The following is a 12,563-nucleotide window of genomic DNA, read 5'->3' as shown; positions in this document are numbered from 1 at the left end:
ACTCTGTCCAGGGGGAACCAGTAGGACAGTAACTCTGTCCAGGGGGAACCAGCAGGACTATAACTCTGTCCAGGGGGAACCAGTAGGACTGTAACTCTGTCCAGGGGGAACCAGTAGGACAGTAACTCTGTCCAGGGGGAACCAGTAGGACAGTAACTCTGTCCAGGGGGAACCAGTAGGACTATAACTCTGTCCAGGGGGAACCAGTAGGTATATAACTCTGTCCAGGGGGAACCAGCAGGACTGTAACTCTGTCCAGGGGGAACCAGTAGGACAGTAACTCTGTCCAGGGGGAACCAGTAGGACTATAACTCTGTCCAGGGGAACCAGTAGGACTATAACTCTGTCCAGGGGGAACCAGTAGGACTATAACTCTGTCCAGGGGGAACCAGTAGGACTATAACTCTGTCCAGGGGAACCAGTAGGTATATAACTCTGTCCAGGGGGAACCAGTAGGACTATAACTCTGTCCAGGGGGAACCAGTAGGACTATAACTCTGTCCAGGGGGAACCAGTAGGACTATAACTCTGTCCAGGGGGAACCAGCAGGTATATAACTCTGTCCAGGGGGATCCAGCTGTTCATGTGTGGTTGAAAACATACAGGTAGATACTGCATAAAATATTACTAAGCCAGGTTGCATCTTGGCTGTCGGTGCACAAATAAGAAGGTCGTCTTTGTACCGAAGACAAAAGGTAACTTCAGGTTTTCTGTGAAAGTCTTGTTTTGACGACGTCCAACCATACAGCTGCAATTGTTTTGAAAAGGATTTAGGAGTTCATAGTTTATACAAGTATAAATGAAAAACATCTACGTGCATCATTGTACATGTGGCAGACAGTCAGCCAGACTCGGTGTCTGGTGCAACAATCATATGAGGAGCTGAAAAGCTTCAGTGAATTGCAACTGAGAATAATAAAATCACTCACTTACTCCAGTGTTGGGGTCAATTACATATAAATGACGTCAATTCAGGAAGTACACTGAAATTCCAATTTGTATGCTTTTTAATTAACAATCATTTGGAATTGGAATTTGGTTTACTTTCTGATTTGACTGGTACTGCAATGGAATTGACTAAACCCCCGATGCACACAGCCAAGTTCCTCAGAGCTTCAGCCTTGTGTTCAGACCACAGCCATTCTTTTTTGCACCCTCCTCCTCCCCCCTCCTCCCTCCTCCTCTCCCCTCCTCCCCCTCCTCCCCCTCCTCCCCCTCCTCCCCCTCCTCCCCCTCCTCCCCCTCCTCCCTCCTCCTCCCCCTCCCCTCCCCCTCCTCCCCCTCCTCCCCCTCCTCTCCCCCTCCCTCCCCCTCCTCCCCCTCCTCCCCCGTTCAAACCCCTCCAGACTGAACACAGAGCGTCAGAAGAACCAGTACCACCTCCACTCTGTGGCATGTGTTGGCACTGAGGTCCACCTGGCAGCCTGCCCCCTGGAGTTCAACAAGGGTAATTATAGAGGGAGACTCTGATGTAAATATACTGAGCATACCTCCCAAACAAGCACCATGATCAGACTGTATGTGTGATATATTGGTGTGTATTTGTGAGTTATGTTCTGTGTATTTACATAATTCCGTGTGTAATCTGACTCCATAGGTAATGCCACAGGTTCCTGTAAGGGCGGCATGCCAGTTGTGGTCAGCTGTGTACCTGGACCACAGTACGTACACAACAACGGACTGAAGAAGAAACTGAAAACCACGGTAAAGTACCTGGGTGGGTGGGTACACCTGTGCATTTGTATCTCACTGGCATATACTTGAAGCTTCAACTACAGTTTTTGATTCTCTCTCCCCTGTGTCTCCTCCCCTTCCCTGTGTCTCCTCCACTCCCTCCCCTGTGTCTCCTCCCCTCCCTCCCCTGTGTCTCCTCTCTCCCATGTGTCTCCTCTCCTCCCCTGTGTCTCCTCTCCTCCCCTCTCCTCCCCTGTGTCTCCTCCCCTCCCTCCCCTGTGTCTCCTCCCCTCCCTCCCCTGTGTCTCCTCTCCTCCCCTCCCATGTGTCTCCTTCCCTCCCCTGTGTCTCCTCCCCTCTCTCCCCGGTGTCTCCTCCCCTCCCCGGTGTCTCCTCCCCTCCCTGTGTCTCCTCCCCTCCCATGTGTCTCCTTCTCTCCCCTGTGTCTCCTCCCCTCTCTCCCATGTGTCTCCTCCCCTCCCCTGTGTCTCCTCTCCTCTCTCCCCTGTGGCTCCTCCATCCCCTGTGTCTCCTCTCCTCCCCTCCCCTGTGTCTCCTCCCCTCTCTCCCATGTGTCTCCTCTCCTCCCTTGTGTCTCCTCTCCTCCCCTGTGTCTCCTTCCCTCCCTCCCCTGTGTCTCCTCTCCTCCCCTGTCTGCTCCCCTCCCTCCCCCCTGTGTCTCCTCTCCTCCCATGTGTATCCTCTCCTCCCTTGTGTCTCCTCTCCTCCCCTGTGTCTCCTTCCCTCCCTCCCCTGTGTCTCCTTCCCTCCCTCCCCTGTGTCTCCTCTCCACCCCTGTCTGCTCCCCTCCCTCCCCTGTGTCTCCTCTCCTCCCATGTGTCTCCTCTCCTCCCATGTGTCTCCCTCTCCTCCCCTGTGTCTCCTCCCCTTCCTCCCCTGTGTCTCCTCCCCTCTCTCCCCTGTGTCTCCTCCCCTCCCTCCCCTGTGTCTCCTCCCCTCTCTCCCCTGTGTCTCCTCCCCTCCCTCCCGTGTCTCCTCCCCTCCCTCCCCTGTGTCTCCTCCCCTTCCTCCCCTGTGTCTCCTCCCCTCTCTCCCCTGTGTCTCCTCCCCTCCCTCCCCTGTGTCTCCTCCCCTCTCTCCCCTGTGTCTCCTCCCCTCCCTCCCCTGTGTCTCCTCCCCTCCCTCCCCTGTGTTTCCTCCCCCTCCCTCCCCTGTGTCTCCTCCCCTCCCTCCCCTGTGTCTCCTCTCCTGCCTCCCCTGTATCTCCCCTCTCTCCCATGTGTCTCCTCTCCTCCCCTGTGTCTCCTCCCCCCTCTCCTCCCCTGTGTCTCCTCCCCTCTCCTCCCCTGTGTCTCCTCCCCTCTCTCCCATGTGTCTCCTCTCCTCCCCTGTGTCTCCTCCCCCTCTCCTCCCCTGTGTCTCCTCCCCTCTCCTCCCCTGTGTCTCCTTCCCTCCCTCCCCTGTGTCTCCTCTCCTCCCCTGTCTGCTCCCCTCCCTCCCCTGTGTCTCCTCTCCTCCCATGTGTATCCTCTCCTCCCTTGTGTCTCCTCTCCTCCCCTGTGTCTCCTTCCCTCCCTCCCCTGTGTCTCCTTCCCTCCCTCCCCTGTGTCTCCTCTCCACCCCTGTCTGCTCCCCTCCCTCCCCTGTGTCTCCTCTCCTCCCATGTGTCTCCTCTCCTCCCATGTGTCTCCTCTCCTCCCCTGTGTCTCCTCCCCTTCCTCCCCTGTGTCTCCTCCCCTCTCTCCCCTGTGTCTCCTCCCCTCCCTCCCCTGTGTCTCCTCCCCCTCTCTCCCCTGTGTCTCCTCCCCTCCCTCCCGTGTCTCCTCCCCTCCCTCCCCTGTGTCTCCTCCCCTTCCTCCCCTGTGTCTCCTCCCCTCTCTCCCCTGTGTCTCCTCCCCCTCCCTCCCCTGTGTCTCCCTCCCCTCTCTCCCCTGTGTCTCCTCCCCCTCCCTCCCCTGTGTCTCCTCCCCTCCCTCCCCTGTGTCTCCTCCCCTCCCTCCCCTGTGTCTCCTCCCCTCCCTCCCCTGTGTCTCCTCTCCTGCCTCCCCTGTATCTCCCCTCTCTCCCATGTGTCTCCTCTCCTCCCCTGTGTCTCCTCCCCCTCTCCTCCCCTGTGTCTCCTCCCCTCTCCTCCCCTGTGTCTCCTCCCCTCTCTCCCATGTGTCTCCTCTCCTCCCCCTGTGTCTCCTCCCCTCTCCTCCCCTGTGTCTCCTCCCCTCTCCTCCCCTGTTTCTCCTCCCGTCTCTCCCATGTGTCTCCTCTCCTCCCCTGTGTCTCCTCCCCTGTGTCTCCTCCCCTCTCCTCCCCTGTGTCTCCTCTCCTCCCTCCCCTCCCATGTGTGTCTCTCCCACCTCCTCTCCTCCCCTTCCCTGTGTCTCCTCCCCTCTCCTCCCCTGTGTCTCCTCCTCTCCCCTGTGTCTCCTCTCCTCCCCTGTGTCTCCTCTCCTCCCCCGTGTCTCCTCTCCTCCCCTGTGTCTCCTCTCCTCCTTCCCCTCCCATGTGTGTCTCTCCCCCCTCCTCTCCTCCCCATCCCTGTGTCTCCTCCCCTCTCCTCCCCTGTGTCTCCTCCTCTCCCCTGTGTCTCCTCCTCTCCCCTGTGGCTCCTCTCCTCCCCTGTGTCTCCTCTCCTCCCTCCCCTCCCATGTGTGTCTCTCCCCCCTCCTCTCCTCCCCATCCCTGTGTCTCCTCCCCTCTCCTCCCCTGTGTCTCCTCCTCTCCCCTGTGTCTCCTCCTCTCCCCTGTGGCTCCTCTCCTCCCCTGTGTCTCCTCTCCTCCCTCCCCCTCCCATGTGTGTCTCTCCCCCCTCCTCTCCTCCCCATCCCTGTGTCTCCTCCCCTCTCCTCCCCTGTGTCTCCTCCTCTCCCCTGTGTCTCCTCTCCTCCCCTGTGTCTCCTCTCCTCCCCTGTGTCTCCTCTCCTCCCTCCCCTCCCATGTGTGTCTCTCCCCCCTCCTCTCCTCTCCTCCCTTGTTTCTCCTCCCTCTCCTCTCCTTCTCTCATCAGAGCACGGTGAGGCTGAAGGGTGGTGCCAAGCTGGGTGAGGGCAGAGTGGAGGTACTGAGGAACAATGAGTGGGGCACGGTGTGTGACGACCGTTGGACCCTGCTGTCTGCCAGCGTAGTGTGTAGGGAGCTGGGCTTTGGATCTGCCAAGGAGGCCCTGACTGGTGCTCGCATGGGACAAGGTGAGGACTGAGCACTGTGGTTTAATCTTCTAAGTGTGGAAGAGGTGAAAAAATGATCGTTGTCTATCAACAATGACAAGCCACCGGGGTCTGACAAGGGATGGAAAATGACTGAGGATAATAGTGTATGATATTGTCACTCCTATTTTCCATATCCTCAATATAAGCCTACTAGAGAGTGTGTTCCCTCAGGCCTGGAGGGAAGCTAAAGTCATTCCTCTACCTAAGAATAGTAAAGTCCCCTTTACTGGCTCAAATAGCCCACCAATCAGCCTGTTACCAACCCTTAGTAGACTTCTGGACCAGATACAATGCTATTTACAGATAGACCAGATACAATGCTATTTACAGATAGACCAGATACAATGCTATTTACAGATAGACCAGATACAATGCTATTTACAGATAGACCAGATACAATGCTATTTACAGATATACCAGATACAGTGCTATTTACAGATAGACCAGATACAATGCTATTTACAGATAGACCAGATACAATGCTATTTATAGATAGACCAGATAGACCAGATACAATGTTATTTACAGATAGACCAGATAGACCAGATACAATGTTATTTACAGATAGACCAGATACAATGCTATTTACAGATAGACCAGATACAATGCTATTTACAGATAGACCAGATACAATGCTATTTACAGATAGACCAGATACAATGCTATTTACAGATAGACCAGATACAATGCTATTTACAGATAGACCAGATACAATGCTATTTACAGATAGACCAGATACAATGCTATTTACAGATAGACCAGATATAATGCTATTTACAGATAGACTAGATACAATGCTATTTACAGATAGACCAGATACAATGCTATTTACAGATAGACCAGATACAATGCTATTTACAGATAGACCAGATACAATGCTATTTACAGATAGACCAGATACAATGCTATTTACAGATAGACCAGATACAATGCTATTTACAGATAGACCAGATACAATGCTATTTACAGATAGACCAGATACAATGCTATTTACAGATAGACCAGATACAATGCTATTTACAGATAGACCAGATACAATGCTATTTACAGATAGACCAGATACAATGCTATTTACAGATAGACCAGATACAATGCTATTTACAGATAGACCAGATACAATGCTATTTACAGATAGACCAGATACAATGCTATTTACAGATAGACCAGATACAATGCTATTTACAGATAGACCAGATACAATGCTATTTACAGATAGACCAGATACAATGCTATTTACAGATAGACCAGATACAATGCTATTTACAGATAGACCAGATACAATGCTATTTACAGATAGACCAGATACAATGCTATTTACAGATAGACCAGATACAATGCTATTTACAGATAGACCAGATACAATGCTATTTACAGATAGACCAGATACAATGCTATTTACAGATAGACCAGATACAATGTTATTTACAGATAGACCAGATACAATGCTATTTCACAGTAAACAAATTAACAACAGGCTTTCAGCACACTAATAGGGAAGGACATTCAACAAGCACAGCACTTACACAGATGACTGATGATTGGCTGAGAGAAATTGATGATAAAAAGATTGTGGGGGCTGTTTTAATAGACTAAAGTGCTGCTTTTGACATTATCGATCAGTCTGCTGTCGTGACGTGACTATCATTATTCTGATGACTGTTATTTATCCAATCAAACTAACTATGTTTAATTGTCACCCGATGAAATTAATCATGAAACAATTAACTCATTAGGAATTTGAGAAAAGTTGTTTAACGAGTTACTATCGCCCAACTTAACAGACTGCTTATTTTATTTATTTATTTACATTTTATTTATTAGAGCGTTGGACTAGTAACCGAAAGGTTGCAAGATCGAATCCCCGAGCTGACAAGGTACAAATCTGTTGTTCTGCCCCTGAAGTAGGTAGTTAACCCACTGTTCCTAGGCCGTCATTGAAGATAAGAATTTGTTCTTAACTGACTTGCCTAGTTAAATAAAGGTAAATAAAAAATATATATATATATATTTAACCAGGTAGGCAAGTTGAGAACAAGTTCTCATTTACAATTGCGACCTGGCCAAGATAAAGCAAAGCAGTTCGACATACAGTTTGAAAAATAAGCCTATATACAATGTGAGCAAATGAGGTGAGATAAGGGAGGCAAAAAAAGGCCATGGTGGCAAAGTAAATACAATATAGCAAGTAAAACACAAATGGTAGATTTGCAGTGGAAGAATGTGCAAAGTAGAAATAAAAATAATGGGGTGCAAAGGAGCAAAATAAATAAATACAGTAGGGGAAGAGGTAGTTGTTTGGGCTAAGTTATAGATGGGCTATGTACAGGTGCAGTAAAAGGGTTTGAGTGTCCTATCCCACATCGGTGTGAGACTCTGCTGGTCTTGGAGTGTTCGTTAGAATAGATACTTCAGAGGAGGCTCCTCAGAGGAGGAAGGGGAGGACCATGCTCCTCAGTGAATTTCATAAAAACAAAAATAGTGAAAAATGAAAAAAGTGATCCTTTTAAGATAAAACTAAATATATTCACATTACCAAATAATTAATAAAAATGTTGCAATGAAGGTTTACAGTCGACTCAACAGCACTCTGTAGAGTAGCACCGTGGTGTAGCCGGAGGACAACTAGCTTCCATCCTTCTCTGGGTACATCGACTTCAATACAAAACCTAGGAGGCTCGTGGTTCTCACCCCCTTCCATAGAATGACACTGTAATTATGACAACTTCCAGAGGACATCCTCCAACCTATCAGAGCTCTTGCAGCATGAACTGACATGTTGTCCACCCAATCAAAGGATCAGAGAATGAATTTAGTACTGAAAGCATAAGCTACAGCTAGCTAGCACTGCAGTGTATAAAATGTGGTGAGTAGTTGACTGAGAGAGAGAGAGACACAGAGACAGACACACACAGAGAGAGAGAGAGACACACATAGACAGACACAGAGAGAGAGAGGGAGACACACATAGACAGACACACAGAGAGAAAGAGACACACAGAGACAGACACAGAGGGAGAGAGAGACACACAGAGACAGACACAGAGAGAGAGAGAGACACACAGAGACAGACACAGAGGGAGAGAGAGACACACAGAGACAGACACAGAGAGAGAGACACACACATAGACAGACACAGAGAGAGAGAGGGAGACACACATAGACAGACACACAGAGAGAAAGAGACACACACAGAGACAGACACAGAGAGAGAGAGAGACACACAGAGACAGACACAGAAAGAGATACACAGAGAGAGAGATACAGAGAGAGAGAGAGACACAAAGACAGAGAGAGAGACACAGAGACAGAGAGAGAGACACACACAGAGACAGACACACAGAGAGAGAGGGAGACACACAGAGACAGACACACACAGAGAGAGAGACACACACAGAGACAGACACAGAGAGAGAGAGAGAGAGACACAGAGAGACACACAGAGAGAGAGAGAGACACAGAGAGAGATATACAGAGAGTGAGAGAGACACAGAGAGAGAGACAGAGAGACAGAGAGAGAGACACAGAGACAGAGAGAGAACTAGCTATATTTTCTAGTACGTATATTTTGTTCACCTGGTCACAGACTGCTGATGTGTTCTACACTGAGGTCCACAAGCGAAGGGAAAATATGAGAGGAGCAGAGCGCATAGATGAATGTGAGAAGGAATTATATATACAATGAGCTGTTTGTATGTGTCTGGTATGAAAGTGAACTGTGTTTGCGAGTGATCAGAGGTGTATTCATTGCACCGATTCTGCTAAAAAAGCAAACGGAACAAAACGGGGTTAAACATACCTGAATTTGTCCAATAGAAACTCTCGTTTGCTACTGTTGGACTAATGATTACACCCTAGATCAGCTAGATGCAGGCCAGAGTGTGCAAGGCGGTACTGAATGTGTCACTCTGTCACCTTGATTACTCTAAATTCTCTCGACCTGTGTGCACTTACGTTGTGAACATTCATTCATAGGCCAGGTTGTAGTAACCTCATGATGGATACAGGGACGATTAGAGTGTCATGTAATAGCCTAAACCCGTCACTGTTACATTGAACTGGGTGAATATGAATGACAGTAACCTAAACCTATCACTGTTACATTGAACTGGGTGAATATGAATGACAGTAACCTAAACCTGTCACTGCTACATTGAACTGGGTGAATGTGAATGACAGTAACCTAAACCTATCACTGCTACATTGAACTGGGTGAATATGAATGACAGTAACCTAAACCTATTGATGTTACATTGAACTGGGTGAATATGAATGACAGGAACCTAAACCTGTCACTGTTACATTGAACTGGGTGAATGACAGTAACCTAAACTTGTCACTGTTACGTTGAACTGGGTGAATATGAATGACAGTAACCTAAACCTATTGATGTTACATTGAACTGAGTGAATATGAATGACAGTAACCTAAACCTGTCACTGTTACATTGAACTGGGTGAATGACAGTAACCTAAACCCGTCACTGTTACATTGAACTGGGTGAATATGAATGACAGTCACCTAAACCCATCACTGTTACTAGTCCAACGCTCTAACCACTAGGCTACCCTGCCGCCCCTGGGTGGATGGAACTGGGTGAATGGAATATGAATGACAGTCATCCGATATCCTCCTCATCTTAAACATCGCGACCTCCACTGGTGTGTCTGTGTGTGCCTTTAGGGATGGGTCCTATCCACATGAATGAGGTCCTGTGTCTGGGGACGGAGAAGTCGATGTGGAACTGTGGCTTTAAGAACATAACCTCAGAGGACTGCCAGCATGTAGAAGACGCCGCTGTGAGGTGCAACACGCCATACATGGCCCTGGAGAACTCGGTCAGAGACTAACTAATCTCTGTTCTATTCTGTTATGTTATGTTATGTTATGTTATATTCTGTTCTATTCTGTTCTGTTCTATTCTGTTCTATTCTATTATGTTATATTCTATTATGTTCTATTCTGTTCTGTTCTATTATGTTCTGTTCTATTATGTTCTGTTCTATTATGTTCTGTTCTATTATGTTCTGTTCTATTCTGTTCTGTTCTATTCTATTATCTTCTGTTCTATTCTATTATGTTCTGTTCTACTCTGTTATGTTCTGTTCTATTATGTTCTGTTCTATTCTATTATGTTCTGTTCTGTTCTATTATGTTCTGTTCTACTCTGTTATGTTCTATTATATTATGTTCTGTTCTACTCTATTATGTTCTGTTCTATTCAAATCAAATCAAATGTATGTATAAAGCCCTTCGTACATCAGCTGATATCTCAAAGTGCTGTATAGAAACACAGCCTAAAACCTGCAATGCAGGTGTAGAAGCACGGTGGCTAGGATAAACTCCCCTAGAAAGGCCAAAACCTAGGAAGAAACCTAGAGATGAACCAGGCTATGAGGGGTGGCCAGTCCTCTTCTGGCTGTGCCAGGTGGAGATTATAACAGAACATGGCCAAGATGTTCAAATGTTCATAAATGACCAGCATCGTCAAATAATAATAATCACAGGCAGAACAGTTGAAACTAGAGCAGCAGCACAGCCAGGTGGACTGGGGGCAGCAAGGAGTCATCATGTCAGGTAGTCCTGAGGCATGGTCCTAGGGCTCAGGTCCTCCGAGAGAAAGAAAGAGAGAAAGAGAGAATTAGAGAGAGCATACTTAAATTCACACAGGACACCAGATAAGACCGGAGAAGTACTCCAGATATAACAAACTGACCCTAGCCCCCCGACACAAACTACTGCAGCATAAATACTGGAGGCTGAGACAGGAGGGGTCAGGAGACACTGTGGCCCCATCCGATGATACCCCCGGACAGGGCCAAACAGGAAGGATATAACCCCACCCACTTTGCCAAAGCACAGCCCCCACACCACTAGAGGGATATCTTCAACCACCAACTTACCATCCTGAGACAAGGCTGAGTATAGTCTACAAAGATCTCCGCCATGACACAACCCAAGGGGTGGCGCCAACCCAGACAGGAAGATCACATCGGTGACTCAACTCTTATGTTCTGTTCTATTATGTTCTGTTCTATTCTATTATGTTCTGATTTATTCTGTTATGTTCTGTTCTATTCTGTTCTATTCTATTATGTTCTATTCTATTCTGTTCTATTATGTTCTATTCTGTCTGTTCTATTGTATTATGTTCTATTCTGTTCTATTGTATTATGTTCTGATCTATTTGGTTATGTTCTATTCTGTTCTATTCTATTATGTTCCATTCTTTTCTGTTCTATTGTATTATGTTCTGATCTATTCTGTTATGTTCTATTCTATTCTGTTATTTTCTATTATGTTCTGTTCTGTTCATTGCAGTCATTGTTATATCCTGTTTTACTGATAGAATTATGATAATATGATCATAGAGAACAAACTAAGTAAAAGTTTAGTCAAGTAATTTAGTTTTTGCAAAGAGGGGGATATATTGTTTACTGTGAATCTTAAACTGTTTATTGATCAATGACGTGTTGACCTTGGTAATAGATTCCTGATCGAGCAGGAGTGTGTGCCTCAGTAATGTTCAATACAATGTTAGTAGTATTGTGATGAGAGACGTAAACCTGGACACATTCTGACTATGTGATGTGTGTCATGACTTCCTTTACTCTCATCAAACACATGCCTTTAACCCATAAATCAAAGTATCCATCACAAATGCACCCTAAATCCCTACAAAGTGCACTACTTTTGATCAAAGCCCTATGGGCCCTGGTAAGTAGTACATTATATAGGGAATAGGGTGCCATTTGGATGGCAGAGATTTAATCAGATCAAGCCTTAACTGAGATAGCTGACTCCCGCATTGCTGTGATTTTGGCAGTGACAGAGGTGGAACTGTGTTGAAGCTGACAACATTCCACTGTTCCAAATTGTATCAAGGCTATGTGGGATTATTACTAATCTAATGGCAACGTCCAATGGCAACGTCCAATGGCAACGCCCAATGGCAACGCCCAATGGCAACGCCCAATGGCAACATCCAATGGCAACATCCAATGGCAACATCCAATGGCAACATCCAATGGCAACATCCAATGGCAACATCCAATGGCAACATCCAATGGCAACGTCCGCAATAGAGATAACGGCGGGAGCTGCTTGCTGATTTAACGCAGTTCCACCTCCGACATCGCCTAAATAAAAACAATGAAACCGCTATGCAGTTGTCGGTTATCGAAGGGTTAGGCAGAACTGATTGAATCAAAGTGCTGTATGTCTGGATAAACGCCCTGTGTTCAGCCAGGCCGTAATCGCCCATACTAACCCCAATCCACACACCACCCCTGCCCTCCGCTTCCTAACCCGTCTGCCCAACCACAGATCCGTCTGACAGGGGCCGTACGCGGTATGAGGGGGCGGGTGGAGGTGCTGAACACAGGAGGCTAAGGGACCAGGATCTGGGGGCTGATCTGTGGAGGGGCCTGGAGCACCAAGGGAGGCCATGGTGGCCTGCAGACAACTGGGGCTAGGCTACGCTAACCACGGCCTGCAAGTAGGTGTATTAACCAAGCTAACGGCTTGTACAGTGCTAATAGAACATGCTTAAACCAGGTTATAAACATGGACTACAATTACCATGAATCTCCAACCTCGGATTTGTTCCGCAGATCTCATGGCTAGGGACCTCATGGCTAGGGACCTCATGGCTAGGGATCTCATGGCTAGGGATCTCATGGCTAGGGATCTCATGGCTAGAGATCTCGTGGCTAGGGATCTCGTGGC

General features: G+C 47.8%; 1 protein-coding gene across 1 annotated transcript; it reads left to right on the top strand.

Annotated features, from left to right (window-relative positions):
• The first annotated feature begins 1,341 nt into the window (after positions 1-1,341).
• On the top strand, positions 1,342-12,227 carry LOC135534698 (lysyl oxidase homolog 3B-like). The gene is made up of 5 exons (XM_064961603.1): positions 1,342-1,447; positions 1,598-1,704; positions 4,637-4,817; positions 9,519-9,673; positions 12,162-12,227. The coding sequence occupies exons 2-5, from the start codon at positions 1,627-1,629 to the stop codon at positions 12,225-12,227; spliced, it is 480 nt and encodes a 159-aa protein (XP_064817675.1). The 5' UTR covers positions 1,342-1,447; positions 1,598-1,626.
• The last annotated feature ends 336 nt before the right edge of the window (positions 12,228-12,563 follow it).

Source organism: Oncorhynchus masou, unplaced genomic scaffold (genome assembly GCF_036934945.1).
Source record: "Oncorhynchus masou masou isolate Uvic2021 unplaced genomic scaffold, UVic_Omas_1.1 unplaced_scaffold_3826, whole genome shotgun sequence".
In the NCBI taxonomy this organism is placed as follows: Eukaryota; Metazoa; Chordata; class Actinopteri; order Salmoniformes; family Salmonidae; genus Oncorhynchus; species Oncorhynchus masou.
Note: the sequence above shows the minus strand (reverse complement) of the source record. Positions and strands in the feature narration are given on the sequence as shown.

What these genes read in the sequence shown, in the direction of transcription:
- LOC135534698 (XM_064961603.1), top strand. Translation starts at nt 1,627, where the DNA reads ATGCCAGTTGTGGTCAGCTGTGTACCTGGACCACAGTACGTACACAAC. An exon ending in AGAAGAAACTGAAAACCACG is followed by an intron (nt 1,705 to 4,636) that starts GTAAAGTACCTG and finishes TTCTCTCATCAG; the next exon opens with AGCACGGTGAGGCTGAAGGG. An exon ending in TGGTGCTCGCATGGGACAAG is followed by an intron (nt 4,818 to 9,518) that starts GTGAGGACTGAG and finishes GTGTGCCTTTAG; the next exon opens with GGATGGGTCCTATCCACATG.